The sequence below is a fragment of the Aythya ferina genome (assembly GCF_964211825.1).
Source record: "Aythya ferina genome assembly, chromosome: 3".
NCBI classification, from domain to species: domain Eukaryota; kingdom Metazoa; phylum Chordata; class Aves; order Anseriformes; family Anatidae; genus Aythya; species Aythya ferina.
This window is the reverse complement of record NC_140298.1, coordinates 96,976,076-97,003,658: the sequence shown is the minus strand read 5'-3', so window position 1 is coordinate 97,003,658 and position 27,583 is coordinate 96,976,076. Positions and strand designations below refer to the sequence as shown.

At 34.4% G+C, this 27,583-nt stretch overlaps 1 protein-coding gene across 1 annotated transcript in view; it reads right to left on the bottom strand.

The window, feature by feature from the left end:
- The window catches only part of CSMD1 (CUB and Sushi multiple domains 1), a 1,186,176-nt gene that overhangs the window by 158,882 nt on the left and 999,711 nt on the right, over positions 1 to 27,583 (bottom strand). Inside the window, exons 33-39 of the mRNA XM_084516291.1 lie at positions 27,160 to 27,255; positions 19,815 to 20,018; positions 18,454 to 18,578; positions 17,752 to 17,848; positions 13,497 to 13,601; positions 4,826 to 4,944; positions 1,234 to 1,303 (exon numbers count right to left, since the gene is read on the bottom strand). Of these exons, the coding sequence (XP_084372417.1) occupies positions 1,234 to 1,303; positions 4,826 to 4,944; positions 13,497 to 13,601; positions 17,752 to 17,848; positions 18,454 to 18,578; positions 19,815 to 20,018; positions 27,160 to 27,255 (816 nt within the window). The remainder of the gene's footprint in view (positions 1 to 1,233; positions 1,304 to 4,825; positions 4,945 to 13,496; positions 13,602 to 17,751; positions 17,849 to 18,453; positions 18,579 to 19,814; positions 20,019 to 27,159; positions 27,256 to 27,583) is intronic.

Below are 27,583 nucleotides of genomic sequence, written 5' to 3'. Positions count from 1 at the left end.
CAAGTACTGTTCTCCTTTGTCCTGCCAGTTGGAGACTGAGACCCAAGAGGAAGATGATAGATCAAGTGTATGACTGGCTGTGTGGCTGGTGCCATGATCAGGATTTGGGGTTGTGTGATCTCAGTTGGGGTTGTATAATCTCAGTCACACTTTTAAGAGACCAGGCATGCTGACACAAGGTGGGTTGCACCTGACCAGGTGGGCCAAAAGCATTCTAGGCAGTAAGCTGGCTGGACTTATTAGCAGAGCTTTAAACTAGAGTAAGCTGGGGAAGACGATGTTCCTCTGAGTGACTGGGGAACCTGGAAACACTGACATTTTAGGAAGCAACAGGAAAATACATGTGAATTGTCCCAAAGGAATTAGGAAGGGCTCCTCTAAAAAGATGATGCAGTTGATAGCCCAGCTGAAGTGATCTTGGGGAATATAAAGAAGGCCCATATGTGCATAATGAGGTTCAACAAGTTCAAGTGCATGGTGCTGCACCTGGGTTAGTGCAATCCCAGACATGAGGACAGACTGGGAGAAGAATTCATGGAAAGCAGACCTGCAGAGAACGACTTGGGGTTTCAGGTGGACAAAAAGCTCAACATGACCCAGCAGTGCATGCTTGAAGCCCAGAAGACCAACTGCATCCTGGGCTGTATCAATGGAGGAGTGGCCAAGGGAGAGGATTGTCCCCCCCTACTCTACCCTTGTGAGGCCCCATTTGGAGTGCTCCATCCAGGTCTGGGGCCCCCAGCACATGAAAGATGTGGACTTGTTAAGTGGGTGCAGAGGAAGGCCATGAAGATGATCAGAGAGGCTGAGAGAGCTGAGGATGTTCAGCCTGGAGAAGAGAAGGCTCTGGGATGACCTCATTGATGCCTTTCAGTACTTAAAGAAGGCTTATAAAAAAGATAGTGAGTGACTTTTTACTCAAGCAGATAATGATGAGACAAGGGGGAATGGTTTTAAACTAAAAAAGAATAGGTTTAGATTAAACATTAGGAAGAAATTCTTCACTCAGAAGGTGGTGAGGCACTGGAACAGGTTGCCCAGAGAAGCTGTGGATGCCTCATTCCTGGAGTGTGTTCAAGACCAGGCTGGATGGGGCCGTGGGCCACCTGATCTAGTGGGTGGCATCCCTGTCCATGCAGGGGGTTGGAACTAGGTGATCTTTAAGGCATTTTCCAAACCATTCTACAATTCTGTGATGTTTAGAACATGATGTAAACAAGTAAGTATCCATACCAATGCAGAGAGGAGATGGATAGTTCCAACGTCGAACTGTTCCTGGCATACAGGAAATATGAGAACGGCCCTGTTTGGAAAGGGAAAAATATGAGATTTTAGATACTCATTATGGGACCTGCCAGCAAAGCAGAGCTACAAAGGACTTCCTGCCTCATCACGTACACTTTTCATATATCAACCAACTGCATTATAATCACTTTCATGAGTTTGTTAAACTATTTTCAAATACTTCAGCTTTCATCATCTTTTTCTGCTGGCTAAATGTTCTGAAATGCTCTTCTTTTGATAACTTGAAAACCTCTTCAAAATTTCAGACTAAATGTAAGGATGGTTACAAGAGAGAAGCAGCTGACTGTGCATTCATATGGTCAAGTCAGTTCAGTCCCCATTTTATTCCAGGGCCCTGGTCCACAGTGTAAGAATATGATTTCACCTTCAGGCTACAATATGGAATGAGTCAACCATTGCTCTGAGAAGTACAGACTGAGAGAAATTTGTTCCACATCTGCTTGCTACAGGTGGTATGGATGTGGACCATGCCAAAAAAGTCATCCACAATTACCAGCAGGCCTTGAACTCTCACATACCCTCACAATATGACCCACTGCACACATGCAATATCTTGGCAGACAGCTATAAAAGTACAAGTGCCTTTTTATTTAGCTGTCATGTTTAATTTATTCTGCCTATTTTGAAGAAATATCCCAAGAACCAAGCAGAATCATATGGTAGCTAGAAGTGAAAAATGTCATGGCTGTAATCTGCAAAACCTACTCCCACATACACTTCAGGGTGGCTGCCCTGAAATGGCTGCAAAATGCTCTAAGCTTTAGTTGCACCAGCAACAGTTCAAGCTGAAAACTTTACAGTAGCACAAACAAAAGCCTTTTTTTTTTTTTTTTTGTCATTTCTCTCCTCTGAGAAACTCAGTTTATGCATCTGCTGTTGGAAGGCAAACACTGAATAAACTGGCATGAGTGAAAGAGTCTGATATAGTGAACGAGACATGGACTGAGAGCAAGGCATAGTTCTGGTGTCAGTAATTTGGATATACGACATTGGAAGTCACATCTCTTGTTTGTTTTTATGAAGTGTATTAAGAGCCTGATAGTTAGCAAGGTAGCACATTTTATCAATATGTTATGAAATTTTATTTATATATTATTTGTCCAAAGCAATCCAATTCTCAGAAAAATAAAATCGAGTAAGTAAACTAGTAAAAGAAAATACATTTGATGAATTTGTTTTCATGTTATTTGTTATATTTACAAAAAAAAAAGTAATCATACTAATTTGAATAAAGCTCATACAGAATTGTATTGAAATACATGGGATGAAACTTAAATAATCATTTAGTTAAATATATTTATACAACCTCTGACATTCAAACTGAAGCATTTTGGAAAAAAATAGAAAAAAAAAAGTAAAAAAAAATTACATTAAAATTAACACAAAGTATTTTTCTTACGAGAATACTTTTTTAATTTAAAGGAAAAATATCTGTGCACTTATTGTGTGATTTTAGTTACTTGCAAAATGGATGAAGTTTTGAATAATTTACTTAATTCAATATTTCCTGGTTTATTTTATCCTCTCTTTCCCGTCTTCTGTGATTGCATTTCTCTGATGTGAGCTGGGGTTAGGGAAGCCATAATTTAACTACCACAGTCATGTAAAAAGTAAAATGGTCTATAAAAGATCTTTTGAAAAATAAAGTGAAATGATTCCTCTGGTTTCAAGCCTCCTTGCAACAAGAGCACACTCTGATTTCAGTCTTTCAAAGTTCCCTCCTGGGGGGAGACACTTAATCCTACAGCTAGCAATTACCTTTCTTATGCATCTCCAGGCAGTAGTTTAAGCTCTATGACTTTTCTGGTAAGTCTCAATTATAAACTAATCCTCACCTGATTGTTATTGCTAGCTGTGAATAAGTTCTCTAAAGACTGGGGGTAAATTCATATATAGAGTGGGAAGAAGAAAAAAAAAAACACAACACACATACAGAAATGTGTATGAATATGCAAAGTTACGCTTGGTTTATACTTGTTGAATACAAAAGATATTGCACCTCAGAGAACTTTACTTTCCTTATTTATATATTTTTTATTTGGAGCCATTTTTATTCATCTTGGCTGAGCAACATCTGATACATAAATTTGTATCTTTCTTACAGCAGAGTAAGTATAGATATTATACAGTACAGTATATATATCCTCATTACTATCTTGAAAAGTTTCATAGTCTTTCCTATTTATTCATTTTTGAATTTAGTCATTGAAAATTCTTTTTATGCTTAAGACAAGATTGCAAAACCATTTTTTATATTAGTCAGATTCCACAGTTAGAACTAAATTTGTCTGTGTGGAAGTAGAATTAAGAAATCACGTTAGGGAACAATATGCAATGAAATTTTAAGTAAGTACTTCATTATAGAATCCCTCTAAGTATAAAAACATAAGTGCAGTTAGTCATATTCAAGGACTACAGAAAAGATACACACAAAAGACATCTTGTGGGTTTGTGATAGTGGTATACACACTGAACTGAGCATTACCACAGATCAGCTTATATGCAGATCTCTTCAATACAAATAAATTATTATTTTATACTAATACTGTATTTTTTTTTGAAATCACACTTTAGAATTTGCTCTAAGTAAAAATAGGTACAAAACATCAAGACAGGGATAACAACGTTCAGAAGGTTTCTGATACACATTCCTACTATTTCTGAAGTATACCCTAACGTGAATGAATCCACCTCAGTATTTCAGTAATACTATTTTCAGTATAGACAGAAAATTCAAAGAGACTATATCTCGAGGGTTTATCTATATCTAATACATGTCATAAAAAACTGAACCATACCCTTTTTTTTTTTTCATATACAAAATTCAGATGTTTCATAGCTGAGAAAGTAGGGAGAGAAGATCATGCAATATCATGGGCAGTACAAGTAGGAGTCAATCCATCAAACCTAAACAATGCAATATTAGATATCCATGCTAACCTTCTGACATCTTAATCAGTGAAGAAAGGTGATACTTTCAGAGGAGGTACCTGTCCTAATAATGAACAATCTTAGGATGAGTCATTTTTTGGGTGTGGGTCTACAGTGGGAGCATAAACAGCCAATTCTGATTAGATAAGCTGTTTTTCAGATAGAATAAATTGGATTAGACGTTATTCCATTCAAGAGGAATTCCATTCCTTCAAGAGGAATCAGTCTTAATTAATTTTCTCTCTTTGTTGTATCAGATCACTGTTATAGGCTATACCGAATAATCAGATGTTCAACTGTTTTCTGAGCAGAATAGGGAATCCCATTACATGTCTCTACCACCATGGCTAAAATTTCACTTAGAAGAACTACTTTCAAAAAAATGGAAAAACACAGTATGGTTTCAATAAGCATAGTACTAAAATCATTTTCTAGAAAAAATATTTTAGCCATGTCATTTCCTTGTCCATTTGATGTTTTTTTACTACTCAATGGTATTTTAAGATATAAGACATGCAAGATGTGCCAGATAGTGTATATTCCACAGTGTATATTTTGAAGAAAACAAAAGAAAGAAAAGAAGAAATACCTGTAATGTATATCCTGGCTCACACTGAAATGACAACACATCATTCACCATATATCTATCTCCTGATTTGATCCCATTGCTAGGAATTACTGGTTCTGGACAGGCAGCAAGGCCTACAGCTGAGGAAAGTAAAAACAAAACAAAAAGCATAAGTAAGTAGACATCTCTTTGTTGATATTTTCTAATTAACTCTTTCAACGGCATAATTTGTTTTTAACAGAACATTAATTAAAACGTATTTCAACATTAAGCTGTACTGTTGTTTAAAGCACAGAGATTTTCAGAACTACCCTGCAAAATACAAATGGTATGACTGAAACACAAAGATTATACACTGCAACTGTACCAATTATCATGTCATGTTGATATGATATCCTGCATCATTTTATTGTCTTCAAACAGTATGTTAATTCTAGGATTTTTTTTTATATATATATATATATATTATATATATATATATATATAATATATATATATAATATATATATATATATATATATATATATATATATATAACTTCTGCTCTTTTCCTTTTAATGAGAGAAGCAGAGAGAAAGTACATATGTATGCGGTCTCTTTTCAGCAACAAAAAAGAAAAACTACTGAGGTTAGATGGTTGGATAGCTAGAGACCAAGGGTATTCCTTATGTTTAGACAATTGATCTCGTGTGTTGACTATAAAGAAGTTCAGACATCTGAAATTTAGAACTTTAAACTTGAAACTAAATCTTTGCATAGGTGTAACAGAACAGTCTCTGTTCTTAACTATTTTTAGCCAGGTGTTAGAAGCAGAAGATTACTTTATAAAAACTATCCATGACTGGTAATTTCTCAGATATGTTTGGCAACCCAACATAGCAATTTATTCTTTTTGCTAAGTATGTATCACTTTTATCTTTTTATTTTGTGCCTGTCTAAGGATTTAGTCAACACAACACAAAAATTAAATATCAACTCAGCTAACTAAGCTAACATGCTTCAAATGATAAGGACAGTTGACAAGATGTTCATTGGATTTAAAAATCTCATGTTTTTAAGATTTGTTTTGCAAACAAATGAACCACTAGAAATATTTTGCTAGTTTATGGTCTAATTACAAAATTTAATTTCACAGAAGTTTGAAATAGCTCTTATATATTCTCCTGAAATTGTTGTTGCTGAGCCATTTTGTTTCTTTCTGGAAATAGGTTCCATAGTCATGTACACTCTTTCTATGTCCTGTGCCCTTGAGTCTTACTACATTTCATTTTTTTCAGGTATTAGCAGCAAGCTACTCTAATGCTGAATGACAGCTATTAAGCTATGAAGTACAATCTTTAAAACAACTGCTGCAAGAGTCATTAAACTAAACATTTTCTAATTAACACATAAAGAATTATTTAAGTGTTAAAAGCTACAGGATCTCTCTGAAGTACTTTTGTAATGCAATGTATAATTTAAAAAAATATCTAAAGTCAATTTAAAGATATTCAGTAATTGCTTCCACAAAATTTACAAATATTGGCATTTTAACAATATCAGAAACTTTCGATGTTTTGGTGGCTCCATGTGGCGAATAGGGACTTCATGGTAATTATGAACTGTAATATTTAACATAGGCATGAGAATAATATCATTGTTAACCTTAATGGTTTTATTTTAGTTGCAGTTTCCTAGTATAATTCCTTTGGTCAACCAATCAGTGTTCCATAATACCATAAAAGTGTCCATGTCTGAACAATTTATTTGGGTATGTATAGGCACTATTTAGCCATGATCTGCACCCATACAAACTGCCTCTTTTCTCCAGTATTAAGTGAAAGGTAGCATCTTATTACAAAAATTACTACACTATAAAGACTATCGTTTATTATAGACTATTTGTTTATTAATTATTGTTATTTATTATGGCTAATTAATTTTTTTTTTTTGCTTGTATTCATACAGAACTCAAGCAAATCAAGATGCATTTCTGAATTTCCTTAGCCTTCTCACTCTTGAATAGAAAATAAAATAAAAGATAGGCTCCAAACACACCATTATTAAGCAAGTAAGCCCCTAACAAAGACACTGTGATTAAATGCTTTTAGATAGAGATGTACTTGATGAATTCTATGAATATAAATTTGATATTTACTTCCTGTCTTCAAGAAATTCATGCTTTTGTTGAATTCAGAATTGGTGTGTGTGTTGAGAGTTACAGGTCTGCAGTCTAAATTTGTATCAAGTTATTTTTGCAGATTTTACTGAGTCAAGAAATAGTTTTGTAACAGTGAGTGCATGGCAATATTAACAATGTGCTTACAATATAGCTCTTTCTGTCATTATTTAAATAGCATATAGACTAATCAAAATAAAAGCTTTGAAGTCATTTTCTGTTCAACTGTTAATATGGTATGACACTACATTATTTATCTTAATATTTTAATAATTTGATAAAAAAAAATCTTTCTGTTGTTTGCTTTATATTATTGCTTCTATTCCATTGGAATAATATTCATAATATAGAATATTCTATTATAATATCAAAAAACGGTATGCAAAACCAACTCATAATTTACTTTATTTGATATACAAAACAGTAAGAAGCAATATTACTTCCTCAAAAGAAAATAGAAAGTTGGAAACAGTAAAATATTTTCAGTCCTTAGCCCCCATCATCTATTCATTACATAATATTAACCTATAACATTTACTTTTGAATAAGAGAACAAAAATAATATGCTCTGTCTTGATCTTTTCAGGAAAACTATTTACTTGGTATAGTAAAATTTCAATTTAACTTGTCATAGGGTTCTGTAAAAATCTATGGTATGAAAACTAACGTTTTCAAACTTAATTGATTTTAAAACATTCTGATTGCGACTGATACAGTCGCAATGTTTGAATGTTGTTGAAATAATGAATGTTTCAGAGAAAGCAAACGAAATTCAGTATCTGGGGACAAATGAAAGAACTTAACTATCCATGACTTTGAAATACATTAAATGAGATTGTATGTGAACAGTCAGTAATAAAGGGAAAACATGTAAAATGTCAAGTCTAAGCAATCAAAAAAGGACAAGGATTGCTCAGTGCATGCTCTTCGGAGCTCTGCTTCTGCTATGCAGTACAAGAGAGAACACATCAACGTCAAGAATGATAACCTTCTTCCTGACCTTCTTCCACTTACTGCCTGATAAATACTTTTTTGGCCTCTGCTGTGCCATAAGACAAACATGCCTCACTTCAATAATTATATACATGCCTACAATTACCTCAAATTCTGTCCAAACATCACTGCCATTGATGGCAGAAAGAAAATCCTTGCTGGCATATCTGACAATATGAATGCCCATTAGTGTCCATTTCAGAAAGCTGCAAACTGAGCAATACAAGAATTTCTTGACAGCATGACCCAAAGTCACTGGGCTTTCTTTTTTGACTTCCTCCCTCCCACCTTTATGTGGCTAACTGAACATACTGTTCTTTATTACACTACAAACGTAAAGCTGGAGTTACTTCTTTCTGTTTTGATGTTGGCGTATATCAGCAACCCAAGTTGTTCTTTCCAAAACTGCATGCTTCAGACACAAGCCTTGAAAATGCATTTACCTTACTGGATTACTGCAAGAGAGGTCAGATTCTTTTCAACAGCCAGGAAGGTATATAGATATACTGACAGGATCTGGACCTATTATATTAAAATTTCCTCATTTATGACTCACACCTGATTTAATAATGGGAAAAGATCTAATTGTGTGAAAGATCTTAATGTGGACCACAACAAACAAACAAAAACAGAAAACCTGCTATTTAGAAGTATATGTTCTCTTCTCGTCTGATCTTATCCTTCAATTTGTTGAGATCTTTAAGAAATGCTAAAAAAATATTAATTGTTTGTATTATGTCAGTTCCTGAGAACCTTTAGCACTTGAAAACACACAACTGAAAAGTTTCAGAAAAAGAGAAAGTAATTAAAAGTATGCTCATTTTGTTGCATATATTACATCATCTTGGTATACCTGTAAAACAAAGGCTTATAGGAAGAATGACACCGAATCATGCCATGTGTCTTAATTCAAGGTAATAAAGCTAGATGACATTATTAAAGCACTGACTGCATAAAGCATGATTTTTATTGAACTGTTTTAATTATAATCATTTCATTTAGATATATTTACACAAACTTTTAGAGAGGTTTGTGGCCCAAATCTATGTGTCTATGTTCACCATATATTAAGCTCCTAGAAAAGCAAAACTAACTTCAACTGAGAGGTTCAAGCAGGGTGTTGTGTGAGCAAATACTCATTATTTTCAGACATTTATTATATTCTATATTTGTTTGTATATTAAATTAAATACTGAAAGTACTAGAATTAATAAATGAGATTTTAAGACTAGGCTTGAAACATCAGTGCCTACAAATGCAATTGAATTAAACAGACATTTCTAAATCATCCTGTTTGGATAGTTTCTTCCTTTGTTCATTAAAATTAAAATGAATTCAATCAAAGGGCAGGAATATTTATTCTTCCTACTGCTGTATGTACTGGAAATGCAACAAAGCACATGTTTGCTGGTAGTTGTGAAAATGATTGTATTTTTTATTCTACCACAGTTTGGGAGAAAAACATGCATATGAAAGATTAGTTTGAAAGATTATTTTTTGTCTTTCCTACAGTTATCTTTTGCATACATTTTACTGCTTTGTTTGTCATCACAGATTGCTGCAATCAGTTTAACATCTATAATCCTTCTGAAATAACAAGAAGCAATGCCACACTGTGGCTCTCAACAATACTTTTTTCTCAACACTTCGATCAGTTTTACATTTTTCTAAGGTACTGACCAATTCCTTCTCTTGACTTGGCTGAGTTCATGTATCTGTCATTCTTAAAAAATGAACAAACAAACAAAAAAAAATGTTATATCATGGCACAAATGTCATGTCATAGCATACGAATTAGGTAAGACCACTCAACTTGGACAACTAATTCATATATGTATTTTTGATGCCTAACATAAAAAACATCCTAAGGTAAATGACTAAATTGTATTAGTCACCAGAAGACTTGTGTGGTTTTGAAGGCTGCAAAGAGAACATGCTGTCTGCCTAGGTTAGACACAATCAAAGATTTACAGAAGCAGATTGACCAGAACATTCTCATGGAAATAAAGAAATACACAGGGAAAAAAAAAAAAAAAAAAAACACAAATGGAGATGACCATCTCAATTTTTAAAATTCCATCATGAAAAGGAATTTTAATGATATATATTTCCATCCATTCCATAAATTCCATCCATACATAAATTTCCATTAAAATTCCATTAAAGGAATTTAAAAGGAATTTAAAAAGTTAAAAGGAATGCACCTTTTCAAGAAATAAAACAAGGCTTATTAAGTTATTTAAATTAACTTGAAATATTTAGCATATAAATAAGCTGTGAGTAGAAGCTGAATCTTTTATAAAGTATTTATTAAGTTTTATAAAGTTACTTTAAAAAAGCAATATGCAGTGTGGAATATATGTGATCATATAAAAGTAAATTAAGTATATTTTACTGAAATAAAGCTATTTTCCCTAACATAGTAACCTAAATCCAGGCATACTTATCGCATTTACACTTCTGAAAAATACATTTTTAAGTAGAAGTTCCTCTCCATTTATTCTATTATACAAATGTGATATATAATATCTATTCTATATATAATATTATAATAATAATTAAATAATAAAATTCTATATATAATAATTATTTAATAATATTATTTATCTATTCTAGATAAATAATTTATCTTCTGAATAAAAATAATTTGAGGACAACTAAGGATACTCCTCTGTTTCTCTTGCTTCTTGGAATTTCTTCTGAGATGAAGGGAATGTTCCTAAGTGATACTCACTTGTTACTGTCTTTATGAAAATTATTTTCTTACATATTTCTGGAAATCTGTCCTTCATCTGTGAAACAGTTTTTTCCCCTGTCACTCAATTTCTTTTCTCGTAACTACATAAAATAAAGGAGAAGCCCTACATTAAACTGCAGAACATATGAATGGGTTCAAAATCTATTGCTTTTCCTCTGTCTTCAGCAAAGACCAACTGAAAGAAGATAAGATAGTGGGTTCCTGAAAAGCAGCTACTGACAATTGACAAAAAGTAGGAAAGAAGACCTTTTGATACCTGCAGTGACCTGAACCCACCTTACTAATTCTCAGAAGAATATCTTTGTAAGCAAAGTATGTAGAGAATTTCAGCAACAGGAAAGGAGAGAAACTCTCAGGCTCTCTCTCATAAATTTTTCAAATGTGTTCTGGAACAATAACTGAAAACCATGTACTCCATCACCTACTTAAATATCATGACCAATAGCTTATATTCTGAAGAGCCCAAGTCCAGCTCTGTCCCCTAAAGTACTATTAAACACAGGTCTCTGGACTTATAATGGGGTGTCATAATTTTTGTACAGTTGTGTCCGCCTTGTACATCTGGTCTTAGTGTTCTACTACTTTTGATAAAACACTTAAAAGACAAGGTGAACCCAAATGATTGACCATTTTGCAACTAGAATGCTGATCCAAATCCTGCTGCAGCTGTTTCATAAAAGAGAACAGACTTAAAAATAGATATTGAAGACCCCCACTATCACTATTTTTGTACCTGTAAAACACCCCAATCCTTTGGAATAAAAATGTCCTTTCAATCAATTTTAAATTGACTTTTAAATTGACTTCTGAAAAAGCTATTTTTTTCCAGTGCTGCTTCAACCAGTAGGTGACTGAGTGATCACAGACTTCAGAATTCATAACCAAACATGAGCAATATTTGCACCGTTTTGCACTGAGAAGTATTTTGTTTTCTGCTTATTTGTTGGTCTAAAAAGGAGACCACTCAATATAAAACAGTAACTTCTTGCTGTGGTGATTTGCTGAGTTTCTGTATTCACAGACACGCACAGATATACTGTACTCCTGTTTGCCCTGCAGAGACTATATACCACACAAGAAAGCAAATTATTCTCTCCTGTCAGACTGTCAACAGAATAGTTAAGTAAGCTCTGAATGCTGAATTTTGTTACCTTGACCTGCACTGTTGCTTTTCTAAAAAACATTGACATTGAAATATTGGCACCACTGAAGTCAATAGATGTTTTAGCAGAGCATGGTTGTGAGACTGACAATTAGGAGACAAACAAAAGCATAAATCCAACTGACCTTGCATGCTCCCAAACACTTTTTACTTGTTAACAGAATAAATTTTTTTTCCAGAAATTGCTGGGATAATAAAACCGATACAATAAAAGATAAAAATTGAACTTCAAAATGTTCATTGTACAACAAATTCCTAGAATAATTTTGTACTTGTTCAGAACATATACGAAATTACATTTTCACTGTAGGATAAAGGAGAGGACTGGGTAGGAAAAAGTATCTCTGCCAACACTGACCAGCTAGGAAGGAGGGGTTCACCATGGGAAGGATGGGGAAGAAGATTACAACCTTTGAGAAAAAGTAAATGGTACAGAAGGCAAAAGGTGCATGTTGATGCAAAGAGAAAGACACCTTCAGAAACATAAAAACAGGATGAAAGGACACTTACCTCAAGTGTATAATACAAATGCATCCAGAATGGGAATTAAGTATGATGAACTAGAGCTCCACATATGGTCACAGAACTGAAAAATCACTGGCAAAACTGAGCTGTGATAGAACAGCTTGCATATTGGGTAGTATGCTGGACAGATAAAAGCTCTTCAGGAAGACACAGGGAAGATCAGGGGATAGCCTTCCATATGAAGAAGTTGAAAGGCATGGTGCTTTTACATGTCAACATACAGGTCAATGGATTGGGTGAGAGTTTGTGGATCAAGATCAGAGGAAACAAGAAGTATGACATTGTGGTAGGAATGTATTACAAACACCCAATTGATGTAACAAAATAGACATTTTAAACAAGTTAAGGAAATCTCTGTATTACAGGTTCTGGTTCTTATCTGACACTCTAACCTCCCTGACATAATCTGGAAGAGAAACATAGTGGAACACAACCAATCCAAGAGGTTTCAGGGTAGGAGGGTAGCTTCTTGATACATAAACACTTAATACATAAATACTGCAAAAACTGTCATCAGCCTTCCTAGGTTCTTCTGCTCATACCACTAGTGATTTACCAAGAGAACTGTAGTGTTTTATTGTAGCTCTGAGATTATAAAGCTGTGTTTGTTGTTGTTTTTTTGGGGAGGGAGGGAGGAGGCGGAGGGTTGTTGTTTGTTTGCTTGTTTTTCAATTACATCAGTTGTTGAAAGGAATTTGAAGGAATAGCAAGGAAAATAATGTGTTATCAGTTCTGTTTTTTATGATTTGGCCAACGGTGAAACTAACTAATTTGTTTGTTGCTGTTATCTATATTTTAGAATAAACTGAAACATGACAAAATAAATATACATATTAAACCCCACACCTTTTGAACGTTGTCCTGAATTGGCATCTTAATTTGTTGTATGGTGCTAACTGTGAAAGCCGAGTTCAGTAATCTCAAATATCACTTCATTTAAAATGTCGGTTTAATAGATGCCATTTATCTCAGATTTGTGCTGAGTAGAGATTGGAAGTCAGGGAAAAAAACACAACAACAAACAACAATATAAATGTTCTCTCTGTCCTTATGCATGCATTCTCCTGAGAAAGTTTCAAAGAGCGAGCAGTCTTACTTTTATATTCCAGGTGAAAACCAGCTGCTGCCACGCTAATATCAGAGTGAAAATGTAGGTAAAGCTGATTGGAAGTGCTATTCAACAATGCTGGCACAGTTGTACCTAGAAAAATAGAAGTTATTGTATAAACTGTTATATCATATTTTTTTATTGAAAAAGAAACAAACAAACAAACAAAAACACACCATAATCAGAACTCAACCAGACAGGCTCATTTTCTTCTCATATTATATGGTAATAAGCTTAATTGCCATTTGACTTTTTTGCACTTCTATAAAAAAAATAGCAGTACATAATAGAGCAGACAGGCTGGACATTTTGTCTGTATCTTCTGTGTCCAGATCTTCTTCCAACTGTAATATTTCACCACTTATCTTAACTATTAGGATATGACACAAAACTTAGATGTAGGTGCAGTGTGTTTAAAAAAAAAAAAAAAAAAAAAAAAAAAAAAAAGACATACTAACTTTATATAGCCAATTCATAGAATAATAGAATAGTTGAAAGCAAAAAGTATTCAAATAACAATAATAAAACTGTGTGTCACTGAATTCAGTGCATGTGATACAACAAGCTTATTGTAACATTCAATAGATTGTTATTAGCATTGCTAAGTCTGACACCACATTTCTTCTGTGTTACCATACGTAACTCACATCATAGAGTCTAATGATGGCAAATCTACTCAGGCTAAAAATGACTTTTTTTTTTTCATCTATCCTCAAAGAAAGTATCAGGTAGCTAATGAACAGTGGTCACATAAAAAATATTTTCCGCTTCTTGTGGGGCATTTGCTGTTTCTATAGCAACTGTGCTCAGCTTAGGTATGAGCTTGAAATTCAGTCTTGAAAAGAAACTCCAGAAAGAATTAGCTTTGCATTTCTACAATCTAAACTAAGAAAGGTAAAAGCTTTTAAATCTAAAAATGTATTGATAGTGAAGAGCTAAAAAGATTACAAGTTGGTCTTTTAAAACTGTAGCTCTTTAAGGAAGTCTTTACTTGTCTGACATGGAAGCTACAGAAATTCACAGACAGTACAGAGCATTCATGTCATACAATACTTACAGTGGAATACAGAAAACAGTGAAACATCTGGAAGGGAGGATTTTTCATGGTATCCAAACAGCATTTGAAATACATTTAAGGCTAAGGTGTCTGCTCAGTAAAGGTGAGGATATTGACTCAGAATGACTGTCCTCTTCCTTTAACAAAATTGCTCTTCTGGCAGTAATGAATGCTAATGCATTTCTGTTCCCTTGTAAGATCTTCTAACAAAAGACTGACTAACACTAGTTTTTTTCTTCCTGGATATGGTAAGTAAAATTTTATTCTATTTGTAAAAATGGTGACCTTCCCAAATGGGATAATTAACTGGTTTAGAGACAACCTCTGAAAACAGTCCCTTACTTTAAAAAAAAATTATGTGCATAACTTTATTTTTTAAACCCGGAAACATGTCTGTTTATGTAAGATCGATCAATAATAATACAATAAGAATTATCTCTCTCTCTCTTATTAATAACACTGTTTAATTCAAGCATTTGGAAAGGCAACTGAGCTTCACTCATGAATCAAAAAACTCCTATACAAATATATATAGTCTTCAAATGGTATTGCTTTTATACAGTAACTGTTGTAAAAGCAATTACTTCAATGCTCATTTTATAAAGGCAGCATTATTCTCATTTCCTCATGAGACAAAAGAATTCCTTTGATGAACCAGCAATACTGAAAACAAATGTAATTCATAGTTCTCTAATTTTTCTGAATGGCTCCAGGTGTTGTCTCATGACATCTGGAAAATGTGGTCTCAAAAAGAAACAGCCCACTAAAAGGCATAACCTGTCAATATTAGGCACAGGAAACTAACTTTGACACCATTGCTTCTCATGCCACAATGGCACGCTTGAAGAGAACCCCTCATGGCATTCACAATGTCAGTCCTTTCAGCCATACAGCCATACAGCCAAGATGGCTGTATGAAAATCCAGATATTCTGCAACCAGGAGGACAGAAGTACAAGGTATCTTTACATCTGTTAACACATGGTCTCAGTATTTTTGTTATGGATTTGTATATTAAGCTTCTATCACTTTCCCCTAAAATAGCATCTTCACATCAAAAACATTACCATAGCATAAAAAGAAGAAAAAAGCCCTAATATTTCTGTCATTCACTGATAGATGATGACCCACAGGATTAATCCAAAAAGGTCAAGATAATGTTTTAGGACTGCATTAACAAGCAGCCCTTACTGGTCCTACCCAGGGTAGCCCTCTAGGGCCTCCCTCCACCCAGGACCCCATTTCAGCCCCAAGGCTCTCAACCCCTGCCCCAGAAAAGCCACAGCTGAGCCCATTTACAGCTCCCCATAGGCCTGCCCTGTCCACCATGGGCGCTGACAAGCGGGGCCCACCCGGTGGCCCATGTCTCAGCCTGGCTCCATCCCGTTCCCATCCCCAGGTAGGTGTCTGCCTGATGCCTGTGGTTGGGATTGCCATGGTGCCCCTGGTTGCCCTGCTCCTTGATGGGGCACTGGCATAGGCCCCGGTGCCCAGCCCTGCCCCACAACACCCAACCCTAGGCAACTGCTATCCTCTTCCATGCCCTGACCCAAAGAAATGGTAGAGCAACCTATCTTTGAGAAGTCTTCAATAAGAAATGGACTCCAATGAATTCACCTTTTCCAGTCAACTCTCTGATACTGTTTAGCAGCACAGTTCAGTAAATTCTTAGTAATTAGATGTATATCTGTACATTTTGAATGCATATTTTGAACACACATGAATTTTAGAGAGAGAATCAGCAAAATCTGCAGACAATGGTTTTCTGCATGATTTACTGACACAGTATTGATGCCTGCTGAATTTTACTACTTATGAAACTATACCTGGAAAAAAGAATTCAGTTTTAATGTCACATTACTGGTTCAGTTTTGAGAACAGCAGATTTCATGCCATGTTTAAGTACTCTTCACTATTATTTTCCTACACGCACAAGCATTCATTGTATTGTCCAACACTCATTATATGAAAACTATAAATCTACTGTGCTACTCAATCTCCAGTGAAATATTTGTAATAAAAAGAAAAAAAGTCTTTTTCAATTATCCTGGAAATTAGGAAGATTTTTAAGCTAAAACAAGATTACACACTTTTAGTGTAGGATAAGAAAGTACTGAATCTTGAGAACCAGTAATTTTCTCACAAACCTATATTAAATAGCCATGTTAAATAGAACATTGCTAAATGGATCATTTAATCAGTTCTTTATCCACCAGGTATATTTGCCACATATTTTAACTGTCAAAAGCTAATTACATTTCATAATCTCTTTCTTCATTATTGCCAATTTAATATGCAGTGTAATTTCTAGCATTTAATATAAAATGTTATAGTATTTTAATATTTAGATTTTGAAGTGCAATCATATCAATCTAATTCAATACCCAAATAAATAATATGTTGGGTTTCTTTTATTTGATCATTCATTTCCTTACATACTCCAAATACATCTACTCTCTCAAAGTTTGTGTAGTAACCAGAGAGGCAAATTTCCACAAGATCATTTGGCTACACCAGAATCAGATCAGGCTTGGAATAGTTTGAGAGTTCAGAATGCAATTCATGACTTAAGATCATGAGAGATATTTTTTCTCTTGGCTGGGTTTATAGATCATGCTCTGACTATAAAAAAAAGTCTCATAAAAAAGGAGTAATACCATGTATGCCTAATGTATATGTGAAACGAGAAATGACATGGTTTGTTATGTCCCAGTTGTAGTAGTTTGTTTTGTTCTCTAAGGTCCAGTGAGTTTTGATGAACATAGAACGGTTCATCTTTTTCCTGGAAAAAACATGAGCTGATAAGGATAAGCTAAGTCAAAGCTATCAAACAAAAAGTTCCTTGAATGTCAATACCACTTGCTATCACTATCTCCTCTCTATGGGAGCTGTAGGTGAGAGATTTATTTTTTTTTTTTCCAGAAGTATCATCACCTAGATCCCTGTAATGAAAGTTAAACAATTTAGTATTATATTTGCTTCTGAAAATCTCTTTGAATATTTAAGCACATTTACAGCACCTGAAGTTTTCTCCCCCAAAATGAGTTTCATAATTATATCATAAAAGATTTCAAACAAATACACTCCTTGTGTATGTGTGAGAACCAGCCATGTTCTCTCACACACCTATACCCTGTACCTATACCCTAAATATACCCTGTATGTTTATATCAAAGCATATCCATACCTGAAAAGCTCCCAAGACGTGGTGCTGTCATATCTCCACCATCATATATTTCAAGAGAGTCCCAATTATGTTCAGTGGCAAAGCTGATGACTTGGATCTGTAAAATGCCACCAAATAACTTTTAAAACCAACTCCTCTTATCTGTTTTTAAATGTTCTAGAAACAGCAAAATGAAAGGGGAATATGCCCCAAAGAGAATATAAATAAGAATGTCCAAGCAAACAAAAAAGGTAAATGAAACATTAACTTTTTAAGTTGTCTTAACTTTTAGCAAATATGAATGTGACACTATTTGAGTAAGAAGGAGTTTGCACATATGTTCAATGATTATAAATAATTACTCAAAGTGCAAATGAGAAGATAACGAAGACAGTTGCAGACTTTTCAAGTGCCTTAGTGATATCCTAGCAGACAGAAAGGGCTGGCACTTGCATATCGCATTGAAGGGCCTGCCTTCAGTATTTTGCAGTTAAAAGAGAAACCCACTTGTTAACTATTTCACATTCATAGCCCTATGTAAACAACTAAAATTAAGCTAATCAAAAAACAATACCAAGAAAACCAAAGCACAAATATCTGAAGTAGCCCTGAAATAATCTAATTCATTACTGTTTTCTGGCACTTCTAGAGAAATAAACGTTTACTTTTTAAACTGAACCACAAAATACTTAATATTCCATGCTTGACAGAACATAGACTTGCCTGAATACCTGATCCCTCAGTCACTATGATTTTCCACACACAATTCAAGCTGTTACCATAAGGTTCAGGGTAACCTGGTGATAGAATAGTACCTCTTCGCTCAGTAAAATTCCCACTACATGGCACTGAAAGAAAGTATTATTATGAATTATTACAAAACCTTAACCATTTCAAGGAACAGAAAAGTAATAATAATTTTACTAATAAGAAAATTATTTTAATTCTCTTTCGTAGTACAAACTCAGAGACATTTCTGAACCGAACTCAAAAAGTAATGTTATCTAAAATATAATAATGACATACAGCATAAGATACAGGCAGCATGAATAAACAAATCCAAACTGAACTTTGAGTGAGCTCAGCCTTGCAGCTCAGCCTAGTCATGTCTTACCAGTGTGTAACTAACAACTGCAAAGTACTAACTTTAAATACAACCACAATTGACAGAAATCCTGTGAACTTACCCCCAGCTTAAGATAGTTCTAACATTGGCCCTAGCTAGTAAAATGGTGTGGTTACATTAAAAAGACGTTTAGATGTAGAGCTTAGGGATATGGTTTAGTGGGGACTGCTAGTGTTAGGTCAGAGGTTGGACTTGATGATCTTGAGGTCTCTTCCAACCTAGAAATTCTGTGATTCTGTGTGTGATTTTTTAACATAAAAGGAATTGCTTCTTTAAGGTCAAAGAAAACACAGCTAAGCTAATCAAAACCACACTACACAGAAAATAGGACACCTGTATTTATTCATAAAACATTCCAACCGATCATAGGGTAAATTCCTATGAACAGCAATTAGTTTGGGATATAAATCCAAGGAGGGATGAAGAAATACTTTTCAATATTTACAAACAAACAAACAAAAACAACAAGAAAACAAGGTTCTAAATAATATCCTATTGGAGGTCTGTTGATAAACTAGAAAATTAGCTATACTTGACAATTCTATCATTACTAATTGTGCATTATGCTTCTACTTGAAAAAAGACACCATAATTCTATGGAAGATAGAAATATACAACAAAGACTGTATAATAAAACAGGTAAAGACTCTTCTGGAGAATTAAAATATGTCCTGTGTTTCAAGCTGTAGATGAGTCATGAAAATAATGAATGTTCAAGAAAATGTGCACCACACTTGTTCATATAATCTAAGTAATTATTTGAAACACTATACTGCCTACCAGCCAGCTGGTACTCAATTACTTTTTGATATGGAAAACTGCTCTTTTAAATTGGGCATGACTGATATTAATCGAAGGAGAGTGAATATATGTGTTAAATACTATTTTCTGAAACAGTTCCTGAATTCTGATTCAGAGACGTGTGACAAAACAAATGAGTTTAAATGCAATTGCTTACCTACACAGCTTGGTACTGTGTCATTCCACTGAGCTAAGGCATTAGGTACAGAATGACATCGGATAGCTTTTGAGCCTTGCAGCAGATAGCCAGGACTACATTCGAATCGAACAACAGAGCCTGCTGAAAACTCAGAGCCAATTCTCCTTCCATATCTAGGCTCTGGAACTGAGCTACACTGTGTATCACTTGTGCGTGGTACAGCTGCATAAAGAAAGAAGAAAAATAATTTTAAAAAAAAACAACCATGAACCCAAACGACAGTCATCATCTAAAAAATAAACATACTAGTAAAAATGTGTATTGTTTCTTGTAGTAGAGAGCGCAGTTCTGTTTGTTCCTTTTATTTGTTTTCCTCCTGTCATCTCAAAGATGGGCCTAATGCTTTCATGGCTGTTAGTTGGATTATGGTTTTGGCCTGTGACAATGCACAGCTATATGACAACAGCACTTCATTGCATGTGAGTGCCATGGCTCAGATGGCCAGTGGCTTTGGAAATACATCCTTAGGCATGAGATCGGTGATATTTCAGTTGCCCACTTTAATTACAAGATACTGATACCTATCAACTAATTTACTTATTAAATATGGCAACTTTGGCTTCTCATGAGGAACCAAGAGAAACATTATGCTGTAAATAATCAGATTAAAAACAATGTAATATTATACCAATATTTGATTTATCATATTGGACTATATTCATCAATTACAATGCACCCTGAAGGCTATTTAAATGTATACAGTTGACAGCAATTATTTTTACCAATAATTTTGGAGAATTCACAAACCTGATGTGATATGTGAATAGTTAGAAGACTGTAAGCAATATTTTAAAAGCAAAATGATAAAATTCATTAGAAGCCCATGAGTTTATTTTCCATTTAGTTTTCTTATTTATAAGCACTTTTTATAGCAAACGTTTTTGTACATACCAACTTTTGACACTATGCATGTGTTTGTGTACCAAACTTGTTCTTTCTACTTTAGATTTTGCAGTTAGCTATTCTTAAATATTTACAATTTAAGAACCAATACATATATTTACAGAAAAAAAGGATAAAGTATCATTGTGTGCAACATCATCTTTACATTTTCATAAAAATAATGTCATTAAATATATATAAGTTTTCTGTGTAAGCAACATCCTCAGAAGTCAATTCAATTCAATTTGTTTTTGTCAAGAATTAGTTACAGGGAATCACTGCATCTATATATGAGTTCAGTAACACATACAAAAAAATTAAATGGGGTTTAGGCTTTAGTTCTGGCAGATTCTCCGACATGGTGTTTCCAGCTTACTAACCTTTCTAAAAAATAGTGTAAACAGAATCACAGTTATATTTGATTTTATTTTATAACCTTCAACTTTTTTTTTTTCTCTTTGCTGGCCTGTAGCTGAAGAACAATATTTCTGTTTATTCTCCCCCCTCCCCCCCCCAACACCTGTTCAGCTACCCTGGCCACTAAGTAAAGCACAAGGTATGTGGAACCTATATATAGTTATTTACATATTATTAGCTTCATACTTTTCTTATTTCTTGTATAGTCATTTGCTCTAATCAGAAGCATAATTACTTAAGTGCAGTAGTTTTAAGTACTGGTATATTCTCTAGAAATTAACATTTGTTGTCAAGTTGCATATAGAACATTAACTGAAATCAATCCTGTCTTAAATCTAGCATTAAATATGCACCACATTTCAGTGGAATATTGGCAGTTCTCATTTATGTTTACATAACATGATGTTCTATCAGTTTACTGCTATGAAGAATAAGAGTTAAGTTTATGCAACCACTGTGTAGAGAAAAGATTTTTAAAAGAAGGTTTAGATATAACTGGTTCTAGTAATATAGCATGTGTTGTACTGTTTTTTATTTATATGCAGACAAGGTCATAAAGATACAAAAACATATTTTCTTCTAAATCAACATGTTAGATTGCTGCAGAAGATTTTTAAAGCTTAAGTTGTAAGTTTCATCCATGGCTGAAAAAAAAAAAGTGGTCAGGTGTGGAATACTAGTATGCTGTAATGATAATTACACAATAGGTTACTGCAGAACAAAAGCAAATACATTTTTCAAGTCTTGGAAAATGGTTAAATACTTAAACTAGTAAAAACAAAAAACAACAATAAAAAAAAAAAAACACCCCAAAAAAAAACAAAAACAAACAAACAAAAAAAACCACCACTTTTCCATTCAGTAACTTTAATATACTTGTCTTTGTTTAAATCAATGGGATTTTGTGATTAAGGTTTCAACAAGAGCCTGTTATCACTCAGCTGCTCTGTGAAACTTGGTCATGCATACAATTCTAACCTTGGCAGGGATCTGTCCTGCACTTGTGGAAGAATAATGAAGAAACAGTAGTTTAAGGATTTTGAACAATCACAGTTCTTCTTGATAATGACCTACAAACCAGATGTAGTCTGCCAGGTCAATCCAACTGACACAGCCTGCCCTTTCTAGTTCTTTTATTGGGAATAATTGTCTATTCTTTATCAAATGGTCTACTGTACAAGCACAATTTTATTATAAACATTTTTTTAAATCATATAATGAATTTACAGCTGACAACATGATTATGGCTGCTTACACATCCATCTTCATGACTGTCATATTTACCACATGACTAGGAATGAATAGATTCCTTGGCTGGGACTGATTGCTCATATAGGAGTTTTTGTCGAGACAGATTGTTTCTGATTATGCGATAAGAAAACTTTCCATACATTGTCATGGGCAAAACAGTTTTTACTCAAGGAATTTATAAGTAATTTATTACCAGTTAACACAAACCTCTGATCACCAATTCAGGCATTCAGTAAAAAAGAGCGTATGAACAGTCAATCAATCACCTAAGTAAACAGTTGTCCTTCCTCCTCTTGGGTTCTACTTCAGTCAAACACCTATTATCCCTTTTCCTTCCCTCAACTTTCCTTTTTTTCTTCAACAAGTTACAGACAGTCCACCCTACTTTCTCCAGTAAGGTGAGAGGCAGAGCAGGACATTGGAGTCATGTGCTCTCTTTTTGTTTCTTGCTTTTCTTCTCCTGCCCTTTGTGTTTTACTCATTTTCTCAACTGTGTTTTGCTTCTTCAAGTTTTCCTGTCACTATGTTTCTTAGTATCCCTGCTCTAGCAGGGGCATCCATGGGCCACACTCACTCAGAGATGTCCACCCCACTGCAGGGAAGGACTTCCACAGGCTGCCAACCCCTCTGAAATATTCTCACCTCATTGTGGGTCCCTGACAGATCACAGTCCCTTTAGAGGGGTAGGCCTTTGGCATGGAGAGCCTCTTTCTTAGGGTGGGTCTCCAACAGTCCCTCCAGCAATGCCTCCAGCAGCATGTCCCTAGCAGCATGTCTGGCCTTAGGAAGCTGTTACTCTCTTAAGTATCTTTGAGCAGAGGGGAGGAAGTTTCAGGATAAAATCTTTGCTTAGATCCCTCTCCTGGAGTCCACATCTGCAGAATTCCTACAGCAACTGTGCAAAGGTTCATAAGAACCAGATTAAAGAATATCCTACAATTGTCAGTCTTCACAGCTGTCAATTTGCATACATACATTTGTAATTTAAACAGAATTTTTGTGTAACTGGTATTTTCATCACCTATGAACAAAGGATGTCAAATCATCTGGTTTCATTACAGTACTGCCTTTGTATAGTTCTTTTCCTGTGAGCAAGCCTACCATTATTGCAAATGTATGGACTGTTTACTAGCACTCTTAAATTAGTTCAGGTAGCAGAAGCTCTGCTGTATGCTTCCTTCCTTTTTGAAATGCAAGCCACCATTTAACTGAGAGCAGTCAGCAAGCAAAACATCTATGGCTAGAGTTGTGTCAGATTATTTCATTCATTGCCAGCAGGAAACTTTCAATGCCATATTAGCATTGACACTTTGCTATTTTTTTTCCAGTTCTATTAATAAATAACAAATGCTGAAGATGCACAAATGAACAATACCACTCACTATAAGAAACTCTTTTTCTAGTGTTTATTTTTTCCTGCTTTAAGAAGAACTGCCTTAAGAATAAATGTAAAATAAGCCAAACAAAACATCAAAGCAAGGTACTCCCATAACTGCTTGAAGTTTAAAGTTGAAGTTTAGATTTAATTATGCAGATATAAGTAATCTGTTGCAAAATGCAGTACAGATATCCATAAGATGCGTTGTAAAACAGAACATAATATGTCATAGCATATGGGAACTTTAACGACCTTAGCTCTGTTCTCTAATTATATTCAGCAGTAAGCATGTGGCTACATATTTTATTCTTGTCACAGATTAGGTCAATTTAATTGTTAAAGTCATAACCTTATTTTATTCGTGCTCCCCTTCATCTTTCTTCCACAGTCTTTCCTCATCCTAGTATGCTACTTTTCTTAATAGCTCTCTTTAAAATCGCACTTGACCTCATAAACTAATTCATGCGTCTGTAGGCAGAGCAAGTAAAGGAAGACAAGCATTAAAAAAACATAAATGTTGGAGTGATAGAAAGGTCACTTTGCTTTTTAGGGAAAGAATTCTCTGTATTGCTGCAGCCTAAGCTATATAAAAATATGTACTATTGTTTCTTAGGTGATGTTGCAACAGGAAAACAATTCCCAGTCTTCTTAAATGTGATTGTTCCTAGCCTCATATTTCCACATACCTGAAGCTAACATTATAATGTAATGGAAACTCATTCTGTCTTATACTACAGATACACTTTACCTGGTTTATGAAATGCAAGGAAATGTGGTCATCTGAGAAAAAGAACTGAAGGCACTGGTGAGATATGCAGCTAAAAAGTTTCTGACAAAGTGGCATTGCAAAAACCGTTAAGTCTGAATCAAACCTCATCTATTACTCGCTCAAATAAAAATGTGAAATAATGCAAGCTGTATTTTTTATCCCCTCTAGACTTCCTTCTGTATTTTGCCTATAGCATTGGCAACCTAGACTTTACAAGCTGTATCACAGAGGCATTCTATTTTCTGTAGTAATTATCCTACATCTTTTTAGTAAATGTTTCATGCTGCTGTGAAACAAAATTGAAATCAGCCCAGTGGAAAAGTGAACAGGGAAGAAGGTCAACCTGGAATAGAGGGCGATAAATAAAATGATTGACTTTGCAGACCAGATTACTCTGTTCAATGTGAGAGTAGATGATATTCTCTGGAGTATTTAAAAGGCTAGGCAGCAGGCAGTAGTGGAAATGCGATCACATATTTCAAAAGAAGATAGAAAAACCTCAGAATTTTTATTAACTATCATTAACTCATTAGCTTATTAAATATCATTAACTTATTAAGCAATATACATGTGTGTGTATTACATAAAGCTACTAAGATATGTTTCAAAATATATACAAAAATTTGATGCTGAAATAGCTCATGATTCTCTGGAGACAAATAGAGTGGCTTTGCTATATTCATTTTCTGCAGAGAATATTTCTCATTTGTTAAAATCTATTTCTTACAGTTACTGAAAACTGAGTGTAGTCCAAATAAGTGACTGAAATGATGCATGTCATCGCTCTCAACAGGAGGCTTATTGTTCTGCAGCAATGTAGCTTCAAACAAACTAGCTCTGAAACTAGAGGTGGTGAAAACAAGTTGAAGCACAGCTGATTTTTTTTTAGTATTATGCAGTATGTACCTATCTAGAACTGAGGTTTTCTCAAGTACTTGAATGTATTTTATTTTCCTTTTATTTTTCTTTATGTCTTGAAAAAGTTGAAATTAACAGTACATCTAGGGATGAAGGCTTTAGGCAACAAAGATTCCTATAGCAGTGTGAGCTCTTATACTGTGCTTACTGACCTATGCCCTGTCAGTGTAGAACAAATCCAAAAATATACTATTTTCTATCATTTCTTTTTTTTAGAAAGTAACCCCTATTTAACTGTAATTGAATGGGACAACTGTTTGCTGGGGCAAAAATTAAGTACTGAATGTGTTAAGTATAACATTAAGTATAAATATATAAAGCTTTTCATTTTGTTTTTAGTATCTGTTTCAGGCAACCAGACAATTCTTCACCATAACCACAGGACCTATTTTCTATGTGATAATAATAATGCCTGAATACAATGTCTGAATATAAACGAGAAATTGTCGGAATACTGATATTGTGTAACAAATGCACCAGTTTTGTTTTAACTTATTTATTAAATTCCAAAGTGAAATTAGCTATTTGAGGCTGCATTTGCAATGCCCATTTCAAATGCTACCCAGTGGCTTATTTTCTCTTTCATCTCAGGGAAATGTGGCTTTAAATATGTACCTCCTTTGGTCCATCCCAGTATAGTAATTTTGAGCACCTAACTCAACACAGTATGAAGATATATATCTCCTTTTGCTGAAACTGAAATATAATAGTCATTGTGTTTAGAAAAAGAGTTCTGTGGCATTGTCCCTACTCATTTTAGTCAAACAAAACACTGGCTAGATTTAATACATACTCCTAATAGATAACTAAATTAAGTAGCTACAACCTGGCCAGCTGCTCACAGAGACGAGCTGTTTGTGTATGTGAATATAGATGGCATATTATACTGCAAGGAGCACAAGATGATGAAATTTAGAAATCAGTTTAAGGTTAGAATTTAGGTGAGCAGACTGTGGCATATTCATGAAGTCGGTATGTGGACTTCCCTCGGGAACAACCATGAAGGGGAAGGATATTGGTGACACTTTTAGAGAGATTTGAGACCCTAGGAACAAATGACTCCATTGTGAGGGATGAAGAAAAGCAACAGAGCTTTTCAAACAATTTAAACACAAAAAAAGGAGCATACCAAAAGTGAAATCAAAGATAGGCAACAAACCAAGAACATAACAACACTTCTCATATACTTAAAAAAATATATATATATATATAAGAAGCCTATCTGGAGTAAAAGATAGCAAGAGACATTAGAGAAATGGTCTATAGGTATGCTAATTTCAAAGGGAAGTTCAAAATGCAGGTGGGCTTGTTGATGCATGGGGGGAGGGAGATGGACAACCTCGTGGCAAATGATACAGAAAAGATTTAAGACTTTTTCACTTTACCTTTAGAGTCTTCACCACAGTCTAAGGAAGACATGAACAGTCAGCAGTAAAGGAGCAAGAGATTATGGTTTCCTGAGAAAGTCGGAACATACATTCATGGGACCAGATAGGATTCACTAAAGGTGACTGCCATTATGAAGCCAGTCTACCATCACTGGATCGCAAGAGGTCCCTTATGGCTGGAAAAAAATTTGAGACTACACCCAAATTTAAAGAAATACTTTAAGACCTTAGAAGCCTTCAAAATAATACACTATGAAAGACTTGCATCAGTATATTCCACCAAAAGAAGACATGATTTACCTTGATAAACAAAATGGAACCCCCTGGCTGATGCCCCACTCTTAGCACTGAATCGTAGAAGAATTTGATTAGATGTGGCCAAAGGCAATGTCTCTCCTGCAAAGGAAAACAGAAAAGAAATTAAACAGGCAAAATAGAAACAAGTTACAACTCTTAAGTATGTAATCAAATCACTGTTAAAATACAGTTTTATGTTTTCCTCTACAATTAAGGAAAATGTAAATCACAATGTGTAAAATGAAATTTAACATTGGAGATTTGAAAACTGGTCAGATTAAAAAGACTTCATGATCCAACAGCATGAATGTTCTTACACTTATTGCAGCTCTTGGAATTAGATCTCCAATAAACTATTCATCTGGGGACTGCTATTACCATTTGGAGCCAAAATCTTTAAAAGAATTTTTGGTCAAATTTTTCTGTA